This window comes from Thalia democratica, chromosome 2 (genome assembly GCF_965202585.1).
Source record: "Thalia democratica chromosome 2, ktThaDemo2.hap1.1, whole genome shotgun sequence".
Lineage (NCBI taxonomy): Eukaryota > Metazoa > Chordata > Thaliacea > Salpida > Salpidae > Thalia > Thalia democratica.
Window position 1 is genome coordinate 36,499,724 of NC_139166.1, and position 19,989 is coordinate 36,519,712.

At 25.4% G+C, this 19,989-nt stretch overlaps 1 protein-coding gene across 1 annotated transcript in view; it reads left to right on the forward strand.

The window, feature by feature from the left end:
* Positions 1–18,998, forward strand: part of LOC145828569 (bile salt export pump-like) — a 45,179-nt gene extending 26,181 nt beyond the window's left edge. Inside the window, exons 18-31 of the mRNA XM_082936323.1 lie at positions 2,396–2,480; positions 2,647–2,803; positions 3,072–3,251; positions 3,736–3,840; positions 6,620–6,781; positions 8,398–8,601; positions 12,981–13,081; positions 14,045–14,185; positions 14,518–14,674; positions 14,784–14,981; positions 15,105–15,311; positions 16,816–16,951; positions 17,702–17,821; positions 18,768–18,998. Of these exons, the coding sequence (XP_082792449.1) occupies positions 2,396–2,480; positions 2,647–2,803; positions 3,072–3,251; positions 3,736–3,840; positions 6,620–6,781; positions 8,398–8,601; positions 12,981–13,081; positions 14,045–14,185; positions 14,518–14,674; positions 14,784–14,981; positions 15,105–15,311; positions 16,816–16,951; positions 17,702–17,821; positions 18,768–18,859 (2,045 nt within the window). The 3' untranslated portion in view covers positions 18,860–18,998. The remainder of the gene's footprint in view (positions 1–2,395; positions 2,481–2,646; positions 2,804–3,071; positions 3,252–3,735; positions 3,841–6,619; positions 6,782–8,397; positions 8,602–12,980; positions 13,082–14,044; positions 14,186–14,517; positions 14,675–14,783; positions 14,982–15,104; positions 15,312–16,815; positions 16,952–17,701; positions 17,822–18,767) is intronic.
* The last annotated feature ends 991 nt before the right edge of the window (positions 18,999–19,989 follow it).

The following is a 19,989-nucleotide window of genomic DNA, read 5'->3' on the forward strand; positions in this document are numbered from 1 at the left end:
TGCTTCATAATTGTATATAACTTTGATTTAATCTTTACAAGCATTTAATATATAATATACATGTTACATCGAGTTTCTGTGACTTTTATTGTCTTCGCCGTTGTTTTATTTTGTTCAAAATAGATTACAAACATAAAAACTAAATTAACAAACTTTGCAATACAAATTAAACAGTTGAAATAACCTCATTTATATTGTGACGTAATTATTAGATGTAATGAATGTAATTCGTTCATTGATTAACAACATTAAATTTGAATCAGTTATCTTTTCCATTAACGTGAATGCTTTGTTTATATTATGATTTGTTGTTTTTTTGTGTATCTTAGATTACTTTACTTGTTTTAGACTTAATAATTACAAATATTATATAGTTTTATAACAGTCGGATTTAATATTAAGTATTTTACCTATTATTTACTATTATCTGTAGAAATTATTTTATTTTAATGAAAAACATGTATACACCCACTTTATTCTATGCTTCTATTCTTTCATTACAGTAATTATTTTTTACAGAACCCATTTGAAGTGTGTTGATTCGTTAACACACAGAAACATATGTTGGTACAATAAAGGAAGATTACTATACAATTTGTTTTTATTTAATTTATAACTATTTTAACTTTTTTAGATTATAACTCTTTCCACATGTTGAGTTATTTACCAAATGTTCTGCAATAGACGAACGTTTTGAACTGGTATATCTTTAACTGGTATATCATCATTCTTTTCTAAGTAGCAAGAATTTTCTAATTTTTCTGGACATGCTCTTTTATCTTCTTCCTTAGTTGTCTTTTTGTCAACCAAAGATCATTACAAACACTTTTACAAACTGCAGCCCGGGGAAGATTTATTTATACAAAGCGGCTAAGAATAAGTTTTTACTGTAAAGACTGCCCCTATTTTATAAAAGGCTGCAAATCATACTTGTCAAAAATATAAATTTGAAATTTACCAACTGTCGTCGGTTACTTCATCCAGTTGTATTTATATAGAAATCAAAAGCTTATAGCTCAGTATTCTCCTAATAAAATAGAAAAAAATTTCAAAACAAAATGCTTTCTGACAACTCTACAAATCAAAAGCTTATAGCTCAGTATTCTTCTAATAAAATAGAAAAAAAATTCAAAACAAAATGCTTTCTGACAACTTTACAAATCAAAAGCTTATAGCTCAGTATTCTTCTAATAAAATAGAAAAAAAAATTCAAAACAAAATGCTTTCTGACAACTCTACAAATCAAAAGCTTATAGCTCAGTATTCTCCTAATAAAATAGGAAAAAATTTCAAAACAAAATGCTTTCTGACAACTCTACAAATCAAAAGCTTTTAGCTCAGTATTCTCCTAATAAAATAGGAAAAAATTTCAAAACAAAATGCTTTCTGACAACTCTGCTGCCGATCCCTGTGCTTTTACTTACTAAAAAAATAATATTGAAATGTTTATATAATTTTTTACGATTATTTTGCAAAGTTGTTTATAAAGAACTATAGTGCAACTTTTAACTTAAAGCTAAATAGCTATAATAGTAAATTTTTGTTTTATTATAGCAGTTAGTCACGAATTGAAAATAAATGTTTTAGTTGAATTTGCTCAATTGCTCAAATTAAAATTCTACACAAACCTTAACTTTAATATTAGTAAACTTTAAATAAGAAATTAAGTAAAACTTTATACATTTTCTACAATGTATACAGTTATTCTTCTCGTTAGTACTAAGTTTTCAAGTATACATCTTTGAATCAAAAAAAAGTGTAGTTCAAAATTCGAACTTATGCTTTTTACTTAAATCTAAAAAGCTCTACCAGTACGCAAAAGAATTTAAAAAAATAATTAGTTGGTTTTCTTATATGTACTAAAAAACGAAAGTATATATAAAAAGTACATACGACATGCCAATTAACGACAAATAATTCCAAGTTTGTATAAAAAGTATTTTAAAAACTGACTTAACGCAAAAGTAGACATTTTTTTTTGTTCTTGAAATATTAGAACAGTATTACGTATTTAAGTTTTTAAATAAGAGCAAATTAATTTAATTATTCATACAACATTTAACCAAACTAATTTTTTTGCGATACAGAACGTATTACAAAATTATTTCTACATTTAAAAATGCATATAAATTTTTTATAATTCAACATTTCTGATAGCTTCAGTATAAATAATATTTATGGAGAATGTTTATTTCTATTTGTAAAGGATTTTCTGAAAAAAACTTAAGAACTTTAGTAAGTCTTTTAGTCATTTAAGTGAGCATTAATATATAAAACCATAAGTAAAGACTTTTTTACTACGCACTTTTAAGTAGTGTACAAACATTTTAGCCAAATTAAAATGCAACTATAATTAGCTACAAATTATTTATTTTAGTTATTTCATGTAAAACAGTTGGATTACTGGCAAGCGGACCCGAAGTACCGCTGGAACATCAACATTCAACTTTTGGAAAATCCTCTCTTCGAAAAAGTATTCGGTAATTGAATTCTGAGTAAATTAAAACCTATAATTACAGTCGTTAATACAAGCAAGCATAAACATTTATTGACAGCATTTTTATTTAATTTGAACCTGAATGTTTTTGAAAATATAAATTTTAGGTACCAGTAAAAGTTTAAATTAAAACTATATTTATACTCTAGCAAGAGCCTAAGACAGCAAAATAGACAAGCTGCCGCAGCAGTGCAAGAATCAGGTATATCCCCAATGTTTACTGGAGAAATTGTTAACCAAAATTCAATACGTCGCAGAGTGTCAAAAAAGAGAAGAAAGAGGATAAAAAGTTACGAATATAGTGATGTGAGCGTATTGCTAATTAAGAAGTTGTTTATCTATTTTTTTAACAAACTATATTTAAAGTAAACTTTTTAAAATAAGATATGATAGACTTTAATTATTTTTTTGATATATTTTTATCAAAATATCAGATATAATTTTTTACATAAGTAAACGTAGTTATAATAACATTAGAATTAAATAACTTACTTAACTAAAGAGTTGTTTTTAACTGTTATTATTCAAAACAATTGTCAAATTTTCTGTTTTATTAAAAAACTTTCATTGATAGACTTCATCTTCTGACTTGTCTTCTGAAACTGATTCAGAACAAGAAGAGCCAGCTTCATTGAGTAGAATTATGAGCTATAATAAAACTGAGTGGCCTTTTATTATGTGGGGTACTATTGGTTCAGCTATTAATGGAGCTATTCAACCAGTTTTTGCTATCCTTTTCTCTGGACTTCTTGGTGTAAGTTGAGACCAAAAATTACCCGATTTCAACGTTTAAAATATTTTTTTTTAAACTAACAATGTTTTTGAAATTATAACAACCGTTAAATATATTTTTAGTAGTTAGTTTTAAGTGAAAATATGCTTTGTTAAAGTTTCTTCAATTTTTAATTCTCTAGAGGTTAATTACTCTACATTTATATAAAATATATTTGAAGTTTTGAAAGTTATTACATTATACTAGAGTTATTTTATAAAACCTTAAATTACCTAGTTGCGAAATATTTTATTTTCAATAAAATGTAAAAAGTTAATAAACTATAAGTTATTTCTACTACCCTCAACCATAATTTGCATAACTCATTTGTTTCACCTATATTAGATTTATTTTTTTAATCCAAACTGTTTAAGTTTTCATACCTAATAGTTTCAAAAAATTAACTTATCTTGAACATTACAGCTGCTACTTGTATAACCTAAAAAGTAAGGTAATTTAAAAACAGGTGTTTTCTTTACCAACTGTCGAAGAGCAGCAGCAAGGTGTAAACTTTTTCGCAATGCTTTTCGTCTGCATTGCAGTTCTGTCGTTTTGTACTTATTTTTTACAGGTTTGTCTAAAAAAAAATTGTGTGGTAATATGAATGTTTAAATTATGATAACTAGAAAAAAGATTATGCGACGTTTTTAATTGTAACAAACAAAAACTCGACTTTGTTTTGTGACAATTTAACTGCAATAATTTAAACTAAAAACTTCGATTAATATTTAAGTATTACGAATAGGATTATTTAAATCTTTTTACAACCAATGTTTTGTGTTAGTTGAAGCTTTTTTTAAATGCAAACATGTAAGTTTTTAAATGCCTCTTTACTTTTTCCTTGTTATAATTTCACTTTATACTAAAAGATTTAAAAAAATACGATAAGTTTGTTTATATTTAACTTTTATATTTACAGTTTTATTTAATTTAAGCTTTTTTAAAATAATGACTTAAACACTACTTAATTTAAACAGTTTAATACTTTCTTCAATCGAGAAAGTTTTAATTGTTGTAAATATGATTTTTATATTTGAAAAAACAAATTATCTAGATTTATAAGTTCTTTCAGTTTAAAACTAGTGTTTATTATAATTGAGTGTTTTATTTTTACTTTTATTCATTTTATAACTTAAAAAGTAAACTTATACTAGGCTTCGACAAAGTTTATTTTAATAAAGCTTGTTAGTATGTATTAAGTGATTCTATACCTTAAAAAAACTCGATAAATTTCAAGTTTAATGAAGTTTGAAGTTAAAATAAAGTATTTTTGATTTTTTTTGCCGAAGAAAAAGACTACTATGGGCAAGAAAATTTATTTAAAACGATGTAGTAGTCTGTAAGTGTTGCCACTTTACCTGGAATCCTGGAAAAACCTGGAATTTGACAATTTAGGCAAAAAACACCTGGAAAAACCTGGAATTTAAGAAATTTGGAAAAAACCTGAAAAAACCTGGAATTTTTAAGAACTTTAACATCTTCAGTTGTAAAGTTTCGGTTTGACTCAAAAAATTTATCAAATAGATAAAAAGTTTAAGTCATTACCAAAAATTTTTTATTAAAAAACATATTTTAAGTAGCTTTACAGTATCTTTTCAATCTTTTTATACTATTTAGCACAGTTTCTTACCTTAAATTTAACTTTAAACTAAAAATAGACCCAAAGATGTGTACTTTTAAAAACCTGGAAAAAATTTTGAAAAAGCGAGTGCCAACCCTGTAGTTACTGTTTAAACTTCATAAACATAAAAACTATAAACTTTACTATAAAATACAAATAAAAAACTCTTGAGTGAATTAAAGTGTAGAACTTTTTGCAATAATTCTTTTGTAAAACTTAATTATTTAATTATTATTTTGTTATGTAATTTTTTGTGATTACAATCATAACAGTCTATTCAAAAATTTCTAAAACGGTCGATGACTCTAAAAGTTTTAAAAGTTAAGTTTTACTATTCGCGGTAATTAAAACATTTTTTTTACTAATTTATGGTTTATTTTTTTAATTAGGTAGCCGTGTTCAAAGTACAAGTGTAAATAGAATTTATTTTTCATATTTTTTAAACACAATAGTTTAATTCCTTAGTGTTATAGTTAGTACTGTGCAACGAATATTTTTTTAAATAAAAATATATTTAAAAAAAGAGACAAACTATTTTAACTAGCTCATTAACTCTAGTTTTTAAACTTTGATTTTAGTTACAACATACATGTTAAAAATTATTAAAAACTTATTTAGTCTTTAAACTAAACAATCTATTTACTGTTAGATTTTTTTTCTATCCTAGTAAGCACTAGCAAATTTTGTTAATTAAATAAAAGTCTAAACTTTTTTGTTAGTTGTTTAAATAGACAATGTGAAAAACAATGAACAGTGTCACAATTTTTATAAAATATCAACGTTTTTCAAAGTTCAAACTTTTTTAAGTAGAACAAAATTTCTAAAACTAAACAATGTTATCCGTATGGTTTTTAATTACAAGCATTTACACCTCAAAAAGTTATAACGTTAGCAAGTAAAAACTGTTGCCATTAAACTCTAAAAGTTGGGATCTAAAAATAGAGTTCTAAAAAGTTTTTACTAAATCAATTAATAAACTTTTGTTTAAACCATTCATTTAGTTGGCAACTTTAAGAGTCGGCGGACCTGTTTTTTCAGTAAAAGTTTTTTGCGGGCAAGATTCATTAAAAACAAGTTTTGGCAGGCCGCGTAATTAAAAAAAAGCACTCTGAAAATAAATTAAAATTTCAAAGTTTAATATTCTGTTAAACTATTATTCATGAAGCACTACTTTGTATAAAATAAAACTAAAATGTCATTTAAAATATTTTGTTAAATAAATAGATATTTTTTTATTTCGCACATGTTGTTCTTAAGCCAAAAAATACATCACGGGCCGTACGTTGCCCAGCCCAACCCTAAAGTAGACTGTCAGTATTAAATAGGATAAATTCTAAACTAATTAAAAATTTGTTTTAACACTTTTAAAATGAAGTTTTACATAACTAGCAACATTTGAATTGATGGGATATTTAAAAAGAATTTAAACGTTTGTAATACCAACTAACAAATATTTAACTAAGATATAAACTAAAGAAAACTATTAAAGTTAAAGTGTTGTTATTACTATCAATTAATACTAAATACAACTTTTGTTCTCTTACAATAGTTAGAGAGAAAAAATAAAAAAGTTAAGTTTGAACACTTCAATAACTAAATAAAGTTTTATTATCGAAACTAATTTTAAACATTGATTATTAAATATTTAAATAAAAAAGTATTTAAGTTGTCATAAATGAATTAGAGCTGGATTATTTTATTCTATTACACAGTTTTTTACTTTTCTTAGAACTACATGTTTGCAAAATCAGGAGAAATACTTACACGAAGAATTAGAAAATTAGGATTTGAAGCTATGTTACGACAAGAGATTGGTTGGTTTGATGATTCTAAAAACTCTCCTGGTGCTTTAAGTGCAAGATTAGCTACAGATGCAGCTCTTGTTAAAGGGGTAATATAAGCATTTTATCTTTTCTTAAAAAATTAAGAGCTAAATTATTTTAACTATTAAACGTTCTACTAAAGAAATACGAAATAAATCATAAAAACTATTTAATAAAAGTTATAAGAAATTAAAAACTTTGTAAGTCATTTATAGGGTAGAAATTTTTTTCCGGGTTTATTCTTCAAGGTTGAAATTTATTAAATTACTTGAGTCTCACGCTTTGAAATTTATCGTAATATACTAATTGTGTTATTACACTTTATTAAAACCAGCTATATTTAATAAATTCAGGTTTTATTTTCTGTTGTTATTACTAATCTTGATGTAATTATTGTACTTTTTTTCGCGAGGATGCCCATATCAAAGATAATTAAGCAGCTAAAAGTACCAAAATCAACAGTTTATGATGTGGTGAGAAGGTAGAAAAGAGATTGGCAAAACAAATTATTTTTCCACAAGCGAACGCTTTTGCTTATGTCGTTCGAGAAGCAACATTAAAGCCGTTTGAGAGAGGATAAAGAGTAACTTTAAACACTCCATGAAAAAATAGCGTGATATTTTAAAATGAGTACAAATTAAGGAGGGCAACTGTAAAAACCGATTACAGTATTTTATTTTGAAACTAAAGAAGCATTAGCATTTTAAAGCATTTCAACGACGAAAAAGAGCTGATCTTCTGGCACGCAAAAGCATGAAATTATTTTTTCAAACGAAAAAGTATTAGTGTAGAGAGAAAACTCAATTTAATAAACGACAAAGTGCTGGTCCAACACTCCGAGGACGTTCCTAAAGACATGTTAACCGTTTGTCGCCACTAGAAGCCAACATGGGCACAGGGCTGCAATGTCAAAAAATTTAAATTCTCCCATGACTTTTGTAAAGCAAAGTTCCAAAATCAACACAAACATGGATTTTGTCCCTTCGACATGATAAACACTTCTAAAATTAAGATTTAACTTTTAAATACAACGGGTGCTATCTGTCAAATCTCCAACAGTATTAAGTTCTGGTGCCGAGACGATATCCTGCGACTTTGGAGTAAGTAATTTTGGCCTCCTTTAACGCCCGATCTCAACCCAATAAAGCTCAGTGTTCGGTCCTTGTTATAAATTAAGGCCTGTTGCTCATGAAACACACCTCTGGAGCCCTTAAAAAGTCTTTAGTTAAAGCTCGGACTAAAGTACCGCATAAGTTAAAATTTTAAGAAAAACAAATTAGCGAGTAATTGCTGTTGAAGGTTGGTATAATAAAAAACATACTGTGTTATTGTTTCGTAAGGCTTAGAAAAAGTGGAGAATTTAAGTTTCTTTTTCTCCTTCATCAATTTGAAAAAATTGCAGTTTATATTTACAGGGAAAATTTTGCACACCACTATAGTTTATTTGTTTCAAAAATAAAGTTGCTAGAAAAAATTATCTAAACAAACTTATAATAATACTTTTAAAAAAAGCATACTTTTTTCTTTATATTTTACATTTTGTTTTTGTTAAGTTTTAGTGTTTTCTTTAACTGTAGTAAATACCTTTGACTACTGTAAATTAAGCTAAGTTTAACCACATTTTTTAAAACTCTGTGGTAAAATATAAGTCATCAATTAAGTAAAACAATACTACATAAAACAGGCTACTGGAAGTCAAATTGGACTCATTGTTTCAGCTATTTCATCGGTTGGTAGTGCAATGGTCATTGCTTTTTACTTTGGATGGAAACTAGCATTTGTGGTCGTCGCATTTTTACCTTTAATTGTCTTAAGCGGAGTTGTTCAAGCACAACTGATGACTGGAAGTGCAAGAAGAGACAAAGATTCTATGGAAGAAGCATCTGTTGTATGTTTATCAATATACTTTAAACTATAAATTACTCTAAATGTGACCATACCTTTATTAAAATTATATCTTAATTCTAATTTTTAGACAAAGGCAAATATTAGAAGAATATATATTTTGTGAGTTTTTTGATATCTTTAGTGTTAATTTTATTTGAAAACTTTATAAAAAATATAAATTCTTGAATTACTACTTTCAGATAGTTATATTTTTAGTAAAATTTATACATGCGTAAATAAAATTAAAATGTTATTTTATTGTTTATTGAACGACAAAAAAAGCGCTCATAGTGTTTAGTTAATGGACCTGGTGTACAAAAAAACCTTGAGGTTATCGAGTCGCACACCACGGATACCTTTTAACGTCTTGTTCACGTTAAACTGATATTAATTGATTGTTTACTTATTTAATCTATAAAAATTTTATTTATTTTCATAAAATATTATAAAACTTAACTTAATTAAACTTTTAGAATACTTTTAAACAATAATAAATACAAAAAAATAGATAGATATTATATAATAAACACAATAGATAATAATTTTCAAATACAGACCACAAGACTTTCTAAAAACACAAAAACTCTAGTTCCTAAAAAGTTAGTAATAGAAAAGTATGCTTGATATTCTAAGCTAAATTTCTTTTTCAATTTATCAGCAGAAGTTTATTTTTATGTCTACAACTTCCAATGAGTTTTTATCAGTCACTTTTTGCCTACAAAATTATAAGTGACTTTTTTGCCTACAAATAATTTAATTTACCAAGGCTGGTTTTCTTATAAGAATGTTTTAGTATTATTTTTGTTCTAACTTCAGCTTCTCTGCAGTTGCCTTTATTAAGTGGACGGACATGTGTCTTAGTTTCTACAATTGCAGGATTCTTTTGGTATTTCCTCTCTTTTTTTTAGTTTTTTTTGTGGATTTTTATTATCATCTGAATATAAGACGTACAGCTTTATAAAGTTTATTTTAATTATATACTATTATAGGAATGTTTTTAAACGTATTTATATACCATTTGCAACTTAGTATATAGAGATCGTAAGTCAAATAAAATAAACTGTCCGTTACATGGTAACTGCTTAATTAAAAATGTTGTGTATAAGGTGCGTGTTAAATGTAAGCTTAATGAAGATAATAACAAAAGCAATAATAATGTTAATGATAATAATAAGGATAAAGTGTATATTGGTTCGACAGGAGGTCACTTTAAAGATAGGTACACCGGGCATAAGTATACTTTTAAGCATGTAAATCAAAAGAATAGTACAAGATTGTCAGATTTCGTTTGGCAGTATTTTGATAGGTATGGAACCAAACCAGAAATGGAATGGAGCATCCTCCACCACGCCAACAATAACATCAGTAGCGCAAGCAAGATCTGCCAAATATGCAACCTTGAACGAATGGCAATTTTAGCAGAAGATAGTAAACAATTACTAAATAAAAGACGTGATATTTCAAACAACTGTGCACACAACCGACGGTTTTTCTTCAAATAACACCTGGCGCCTTCTCACCTTCCATACTTTTCATTCACCTTCCACATACATACACACACTCACTTAACATATATTAACATAATTATATATCCTAAGTAACATATAGTTTTATTCATTTATAATTTATATCTACTTCACACAAGTCACTTTCTATTCTCCGAAATTTCACATATTCACTTTACCCTCCGACCATAATTCTTCACACCTTTATATGTTAAGTTCAACGTTTAATTGGAAGCCTGTATTCAAATCACAGATAAACCGTGCTTTTTTACCTACTACGCCCAAGAGAGCTAGTAGGTTTTTTACTGCAGGTTTATACTTAGCATATGACTACCTTGTTGTTTTACATTTTAACTTTCATATATAACACAACTTACTTATTAATTATTTAATATATCTGTAATATTATTACAGCTATATTATTGTAATATTGATATTTTAAATTAAACAGCCGACTCCTACTTTACCAATTAATTATTTTATTAATTAAAATAAAATATATATTAAATTTAGTTCATTATGATTTTATGTATGTCGCTGTAAATTATTATCGGTCAGTACATCGTAAGCCTAATAACAACTTTGTTTTTTGTGTTTTGGTTTTTTCTTAAAGTTTAATTTTTTCATAATTCTATATAACTTTGATTCAATCATTACAAACATTCAATATATAATATACATGTTACATCGAGTTTCTGTGACCCTTATTGCCTTAACCGTCGTTAAGTTTTATTAAATTTTATTGATCAACTATCTAATGGTTAATGTTTTATTTTTGTTCAAAATAGATTACATAAAAACTAAATTAATGATCTTTGCAATATAAATTAAATAGTTTAAATAACCTCGTTTACATCGTGACGTAATTATTAGTTGCAATAAATATATTTTTCATTAGTTAACGACAATAAATTTTGAATCAGTTATCTTTCCCATTAACGTAAGTTGTTTGTTTATATTATAATTTGTTGTTTTGTTGTTTAATTTAGCTTACTTTACTTATTTTAGACTTAATAATCATAAATATTATATAGTTTTACAACAGTCGGATTTAATATTAAGTATTTTACCTATTAATAACTATTATCTGTAGAAAATATCTTATTTTAATGAAAACATGTATACACATATTCTATTCTATGCTTCTATTCTCTCATTACAGTAATTATTTTTTTACAGAACCCAGTTGAAGTGTGTTGATTCGTTGACACACAGAAACATATGTTGGTAGAATAAAGGAAGATTACTGTATAATTTGTTTTTATTTATATTCCAGTGAAGTTACTTCACTAGGATCTTTTGTTAACAAACGATTAAAACTATATTTTGAACAGTTATATAGAGATTACTCATTTTTATTTTATATTTTATTTTACAAGTGTTTTCAAAACTATACAAGTTTCGTTTTCAAATGGTTATTGTTAAATGAATTTGAAAAAGTTTTGTTAAGTAAAACAGTTTTTAAATAAGTTTAAATTATGACGTATGAACAAATTAAAATAAATACAAATTGTAGAGTTTAGCAAGTTAATCTTAAGTCAATAATAAATTTTAAATTCTTTTGACAATACAATGTTATACTTTTTATTATTACTTGTTTTAAGAGTGAAACATTGTATTGTTAATAAAATTTAAAATTTATAACTGATCATTCTCCTTATACTAAGTTGGGAACTTTGATTGTCACCTTTAAAGTAAAAAGTACACAAAGTTAAACTTAAGTAAAGATATGTTAGTTAATTAATCATTAAAAGCTTTGCTTTTCCATTTAATGTTATTTGCGTGTTTAACATAGGTCGTTCTTTCTCTATCAATAATGATTCCAGACTGTAGAGTTGCTTTGTTTAATCATTTTAAAACTTTAAGGTTTTGAACTATGTCAGATTTTCGACAGCGAGTGCAATTAAAAACATAGTCGAATATTGCGCTGTTTTTATCTGTTCCGCAGTAATATAGGAGATGCTCTGATCTGCAGAGCAGGTGTATTTATAATGACACATTTGTGTCAAGTTTTTTTAAAATTTATTTAACATTTACCACTTGAGAATGAAACTTGTATAGTTTTGAAAACGTTTGTGAAAAACAAAAAAAACGAGTAATATCTATACACAAAGTTGCAAATGGTATATAAATAATTTATAGTAATTTTAATCTTAATGAATTTTTTTTAAGTGTTTCGTTGCTAAAGTGTTTTTTTATGATGTTTAGGAACTTTTTTCATAAATTTGTCTTTACTGATAGGGTGGATTGAAACAGTTACATTTCCTTTTTCTTTTTCTTTTTCTCCTTTCTGCTTTTTTATTTCCTTTTGTATAATTTATGTCGTATTTTTAGCCATTTAGTTTTAAAGCACCATCATACTACTTTTTTATACTACCGTATATACCCAGAAGTAAACATAGTAATATCAGCTTAATAGTCTTTTTTTTAAGTTATGTCATTGATTTTATATAATTTAAAAATAAAAAGAACTTACTAAGATAACTACTTTTTATAAAAATTATTTGAAATAGTTGGTACCTGAAGAGCTAAAGATTGAAAATAAGCTTGAAGCTGTTTAATTGGCTTGTTGTTGTTGAGCAAGACATAATTTAAAAAGATGCTTAAGTTCTTTTTAAGTTTCGTGATTCTAAACCCAAAATATAATAGAATTTTTTTTCAAATGATTTTAATACAAAAAAGTATGTATAATAAGTTAAACTAATTTAGTAGCTATTACCTAACAAAAAAAGCTTTATTATAAAATAAGAATTTATTTAATATCACTTGAAATATAATAAGATTTAAAACTACAGTTGTACTATTTAGCTATAGTTAAATGTAAAGATTAATTGTCTACACCGATATATTTTGTACTTATTAAGCCTTTTTTCAGGTTGTGTCAGAAGCAATAGAGGCGATTAGAACTGTGGCAGCATTGAACAAGGAAATGTATTTCGTTGAGCAATATGATGAAGTTCTTTTAAAACCATACAAGTAATAACTGCTACACATAAAACATCACTAAGTGTTTTTTTTCGTCAACCACTAACAGAAACATTTTATATTTGCAAATGAAACTTGTGAAAACTAGGATGGTGTTTATATATTTTAATTGAAATAAACTAAGTTTCTTTATTTAAATTTTAAGTTACTAAATATAAAGAAAAAAGTTCAACTTAGTTATACATTTACAGTTATAGGACAATTTAAATTCTTATATAAATTTAAAGAGTTCACATCTCAAAAAGTAACTTACATGTGAAAAAACAGAAAATGCTCATTCAAGTCTAATTAATAAAATAAAGCACGGTAAAAGAATGAAAAAACAATTTTAAAAAGAGAAAACTCATACTAAATAAAATTTACTATATTTTAGTAAGCTTTTTAGTTTGTTTTTGCCATATCTCAAAAAATAATTTATTTGAAAAAAAAAATCATGTTGGTTTTGTTAATAAGACTATGGTAGTAATTTTTTTTTTACAATTTATCAAAACAGATTCTTAACAACAACTATAATACTTTCAGTTGTCTGAGTTTGAAGAGTCAGAATTTAATAACAGTCTTGCACTTTTGATGAACTTTATGTAGATGTTATTTAACATTTATAGAAGCTTTAAAACCATTTTAATTAAAATTTTAAACAAGCAATTCACTCAATGTAAACAATTTTTTTGCTAGTTTAGGTTTACTTAAATTAATATACTTCGTTATTTTTTAGATGAGTTCAAAAGAAAAATGTTTTATTATCGTAGATACAGTCTTTTAAGATGCTTTCCATTTGTTATTGATATGGACAATTTTAAGCATTAGTTCATAAAACTGTACTAAAAGATTTTAATGTATAAATGTTCTGAGCTATATCATTGAGTTCAGTATACTATGCGTATTTTTGTTTTCATAATAAGCAAACTAACAAAACTTTTACAAAATAATCTACAAACTCAAAAATATAAACAGAGAAGCAAAGTACAACGCTTTTGTGTATGGATTAACATTTGGAATAGCTAACTCGATTATTTTTTTTGCTTACGCTGCTTCATTTCGTTTCGGTGGTTATCTTGTTGCACGGGGAGAAATGGAATTTCAATATGTTTTTAGGTTTTAAATATTCGAATAAAACTTTTTTATTAATTTAAAGAGTTTGTAGTCGTACTTAAAACGTGTTTTTTATTAAGAAACTCAGGAAATTAAAATAAATATAGTATTCTGATTACTATAACTTATGTTTAGTTTCTTTTTTTACACTCTAGTTATACAGTTAAAAGTAGAATATTTGTTGTTATATTTGACTTATTGAATTCTTTGAATAAAAAACGTTTAAAGCTAGATGTAATAAACATTGTACAGTTTCAATAAAAATCGAGCTATTTAATAGCAAAAATATGTAATAGTTACAAAACTTAAAATGGTTCAAGTAAAACTTTTTTCAGAGTTTTCTCGGCGATTGTGTTTGCAGGTACTGCTTTAGGAAGAGCATCTAACTATGCACCAGATTACGCTAAAGCAAGAACGTCAGCGGCAAGAGTTTTTAAATTACTCGATAGAGTCCCAATTATTGATTCTTACTCAAAGCATGGAGAAAAGTGGGTTAGTTAAAACTTATAAATTTAGTTATTTAAAATATTCAAGTTTCAATAAAATATTAAGATTTATAGAAATATCGTTTCAACGCTTTTAAGCAATTTAAAAAAAACAGAACAACTTTAATGGAAATATAGAGTTTAAAGATTGTAAGTTTACATATCCAAGTCGTCCAGATATTACAGTACTTCATGGACTGAACGTGACGGTAAAAAGTGGGCAAACTCTTGCTCTTGTAGGTCAATCCGGATGTGGTAAAAGTACTAGTGTGCAGTTATTGGAAAGGTTTTATGATCCTGATGAAGGTTCAGTGGTAAGTCGGAAAGCATAAGTTCTTGTTTTAGTTTTTTTTAGTTGTTGCTATGTTAATAATCAGAATTTTTAAGAAGCTTTATCAACAAGCTTTTTTACAATTAAACTTTATTTAAATTTGTAGTTAATAGATGGACATCAAACTACAAAAACAAATGTTGCTTTTTTACGCTCAAAAATAGGAATAGTATCGCAAGAGCCAGTACTATTTGGAGGCTCTGTGTTTGATAATATTGTTTATGGAGATCAAACAAGAGAAATTAGTAAAGCAGAAGTTGAAGAGGCAGCAAGATTAGCAAACATGCATGAGTTTGTTTTGAGTTTAAAAGACGTAAGTTTTTAAAACAAAAGCTAGTTTTTATGTATTTAAATTACATTTGGAGTATACTTTTATGTTCAGACTAATTTTAAACTAGGTACTTTTATACTTGTAATTTTAAAAATATTGATTTTGAACCTTATTTTTATTCTAATACAGTGTTAGAACTTAAGTAATAATATAAGTATGCATACAGCAGTGTAGAACTTTAGAATTAAAAAAGATATTTCTTTATTTATTAAAAAAAAAGTAGTGGGCTTTTATAATTTTAATAATTTATAATTGTTAGTATTTATATTTTCAAATGTAAAATAATAAAATTTAGGTTTGTATGAGTTTAAATAAAACGAAGTATATTTTGTTTAATTGTTTGAATACTATACTATTTTAAAACATGTTCTTACATAATTATGTTTAGTATTTACAAATTAGAAAAAAAAACTACTAGTTCTCATGGCTAAAAATTTTTTCAAAAGCTGTACATGAAATATTGCTAAACTAAGAATATAACGTCCAAAAAGTAATTAAAACTAAGTGCACTGTTGTTATTTTAAATAACGCAAAACTTATCTAAAGTTTTAGTGTGCATTTGATATTTGAATAAAAGTTCTTACCCTACAAGCAAATGCCTCCTCTTTTTCCAGTTTAAAAAAATAACTATTTTAATTGGATAATAATACCCATTATAAACCACTACAATTTGTTGTTTAAAATTGTTCAACTACTTTTTATTTAACTCAAAACCCGATAATTTAGGATTCAACGCTTTAATGACTTAATGAATGGATATTTTTTAATATTTTTGCTTTTTGTTTTTACGTTGCAAGATAAATTGAATGAGACTGTTGCAGTATTTAATTCTAACTCTAAACATAAGCAGTTTTGTATTAGATTTTTTTGACTTGCTTTTAACATTATTCTGATTTATTTACTTGGGCTATTAATATTTTACTTGAATAAAAACTTATTAGTTATACAGCTTTGTTTCTTTCATTTATCTAAAAAAAGTCTATTCAAAGCATAAAAAAATCTTTTGATGAAAATTTAGACCATTATTTATGCTTTGAAGTAATGTCATTTCAAGCGCTAGATTCTAGTCTTCCCAATCACAAGATTAAAAAAAAATTATTTCAAAAACTAAAGTAAGTTATTTTGAAGTATATAAAAAAAATTGAAAGGTATCAATTTCATTAGAAAAAATATTCTATATAGTTTTTACAAAAAATATATAAATATGAACATAGACTCTAATATTTGTTTGTAAACGTAATGAAGTTGTTACAAAATAATTTTGTAAACGTATTAAGCAAGTTGTATACTGTTTTTTTTTTATCTAAACTTATAAAGGTTGTAACTAAATGTTAAGTAAATAAAATTTTCAAATTTTTGATAGTATCTAAATATAAAGGTAAAATAATTTTAAACATTTATTTTATTAACAGCTGAAGATTAAATTCAATATACTTTAACTTATTTTAAAAGTATACGTTAGCCTAAAAATTTTAGAAAATTTTAGGGTTATGAAACTAGCGTTGGTACAAAAGGTGATAAATTATCAAAAGGACAAAAACAACGAGTAGCAATAGCTAGAGCTTTAGTAAGAAAACCGAAGATTTTGCTTTTAGATGAAGCTACTTCGGCTTTAGATACAGGTAAATTACAATGCAGTAAAAACAATTAAATGATAACGATTAAAATGAACAAAAAAATTAACAAAATTTATATAGCTAAATAAATTTTGGACATAAATATACGTAAAAAAGTTCTTGTTGTTTTAAACATTAATGTTTATAAAATTTAAATACCAAAAAGTATCTAGTTTTGTTCATTTTTAATAGACATTAAAATCGTGATTTTTATAAAACTAAAAATGTAATTTATATTTTTTGTTTTTTATTTAAAAGTAAAAAGTTGTAAAGCGTAGATTTTACCTAAAGTTTACAGATTTACAAAAAATTTTTGTGTATTTTAACTTTTTTATCATTGATATAATTTAACAGCAATTAAAATAATAAACTATTAGTGTTTATTGTAAGTTTATTAAACACGATAAAGAAATCATGCTAAAAAAATGGTCAAAAAACCTGATGTATAGAAAGACCTTTTAGTTGTCGAGCTACTCACCACGTACTTACTTTAACTTTTTTAAGCTACTTAAACTTTTTTAATAATAGACGACTAATTTTTAATAAAAAAATAATCTTTTTGTTGGTGTATAAAACGTTATAAATTTACAAAAACAATTGATTTAAAAATTGATTAAGTTAAGCAGAATTTTGTAAATTTAAATAATAAAGTTAAAGTACTATTTAATGATTTAAACCGATTAAAAATGCAAAAAAATAGCTAGATTTATTACTGAAGCTAATAGTTGTCGTATTAATGAAAAAATAATAATTCAGAAAGTGAACAAATTGTACAAGAAGCTTTAGATCGAGCAAGAGAAGGCAGAACTTGCGTTGTGATTGCTCATAGATTATCTACTATTAAAAATGCCGACAAAATTGCTGTAGTTTCACAAGGTAATGTCTATTTTAACAAGTATTTAATTTATATTCTAACTTGTTTGTTAACTCCTGATGTTTTATTTAGTTTATTATTCATGTTAAAATTGAGGACGTTAAAGAATATTTAAAATATTAAAGTTGTAACGTATTTACAAAAAATAACAACAAAATAATAAAAAAAAACGAAGTTTAATGAATACTTTTGTATGCTGTTTTACTTTTACTCATAATTTAGTATTAAAAATAGTTGATAAAATTACTAGTGATCTACCGGATCCAAGTATCCGGACTGTAAGTTGCAAATATTGTCCGAATCCGGCGGAATATAAATTTTAAAATATATCTGGATTTATTGATCACTGAACATACTTTACTGATTTAAGCATTTTCTAGTGGTCTGTACATGCTTGAAAAACAATTTAATTGACATAGTTGTAAAAATTATACTTTCTATTCTATACTACTTTAGGCGTATTTTAGTGTAGTTTTTAAACTTACACTAGATATTACGGGAAATTTTTTGAATGTATACTGGATATTGCTATAATATTTGAAAGCAACACTAGCCATAACAATAAAACTAGAAACTTATGCTAGATGTTCTGGATTTAATGGTGAAGAAAAGAGAATAAATAAAATTTAGGCGTATCTAAGTGTATATATGAAATTCACACCAGACATTACGGGAAAGTTTTGAAAACTTAAGAGTTTCAAAGGATCTAGTCGGGTTCAAATTTAAAAATAAAATCATTATCTTTATCCGATTCCAGCTGGATCCTTATATTAAAATGATATCTGGATCCGGCAGGGTACTAACCTAAAAATAAGATCCAGATCTGGTTTCTACTGGATACTAATTAAAAATAAGATTTGGTTTCGGCCGGATATTTATTTTATAGATCTGTTAGATCACTAGTAATACATGACTCATATTAAAGTAAAGAAAAGGATAATTTTTCAGGTGAAGTAATAGAACAAGGTACTCATGATGATTTAATGGAACTAGAAGGAGCTTATCACAAACTTGTTACTACTAATGCGTCACTTAGTTAATAAAAAAAAAACACTAATTCAAGTTTAATATTTTTTTGTTAAGAAAATTTAACTGTGTTGTGTCGTTGTAGTTAGATTTTATTTATCATGAGCAAAAATGTTTAATCGTTTTAAATAAAAATAAACTTTATAGTTTAGAGTAGACCTATGTTGTATTAGTTTTCTTGCAAAAAAGATACGTAAAACTAATATTGTTTGCTATTAAATGTCTTTTTTAGTTAAAAAAAAAGTTCACATACTAAATAATGTTTAAACAAGTTGATATAGTATTTAAAAGCAATTAATGTCTGGTATTACATTTTATATATACAAGACGTTCCGTATATTAGGCAGTATTAAATGCTTATATACTTACTTATAAAAACAATTAGTAAAGACTAAACAGACCTTAATCAAAATTTTTAATTAAGTTAATCAAAGTTTAGTAGCTACTTCTATAAATTCTTTATAAGTTTTAGTTTTGTTTAAGACTTTTGTTAACTCTTTACATATTACCTAAACTTAAATTTTTGTTTCATATGTAAATGCTGAACTTGGATCTTAAGCTTAGTACTTTTTTAGAAGGTTACCAACATTTTCTTTTAGTTTTTTATTTATCTAAAGCTACTGCAATTGTTTATTGCGAGACACTAAAAGAATAAAAGGTACTATTACGTAGATAATCCTAAAACACTTTGCTTATAGGTTTCTTTTTCAAAAAAAAATACCAATATAGGATAGTTTTAGTTTTGCTTTTTGGTATTTTTAAATTTCATTAAACTTAAAAAAGAAGTGAAAAAATTTAAAATAAGTAGTTAATTCTAAGAAGCAAACAAACAGTTCGTGATATCAATGCTAAACGGAAAATAAATTCCTTTTAAAATTTTACTACTTAATAAATATTAACGTATATCATTTGAAAAAAGTTTTACTGATCTTATAACAACTAAAGATAAGTAAACAAAATATCTAAAACTATTTGCATCTAATCTTTCTAAAACTGTCTAAAAGTTATTTAGTTTTGAAGTATAAACAAAAGTAGAATAGCCTTTTTTTATGTGTTTTGCAAAAGTTCATAGTTATGGGATTACTTTTCGATATTTTTTTTAACTTTAACGTTTACCATTTGAAGTTGCTTATAAAACGCAAAA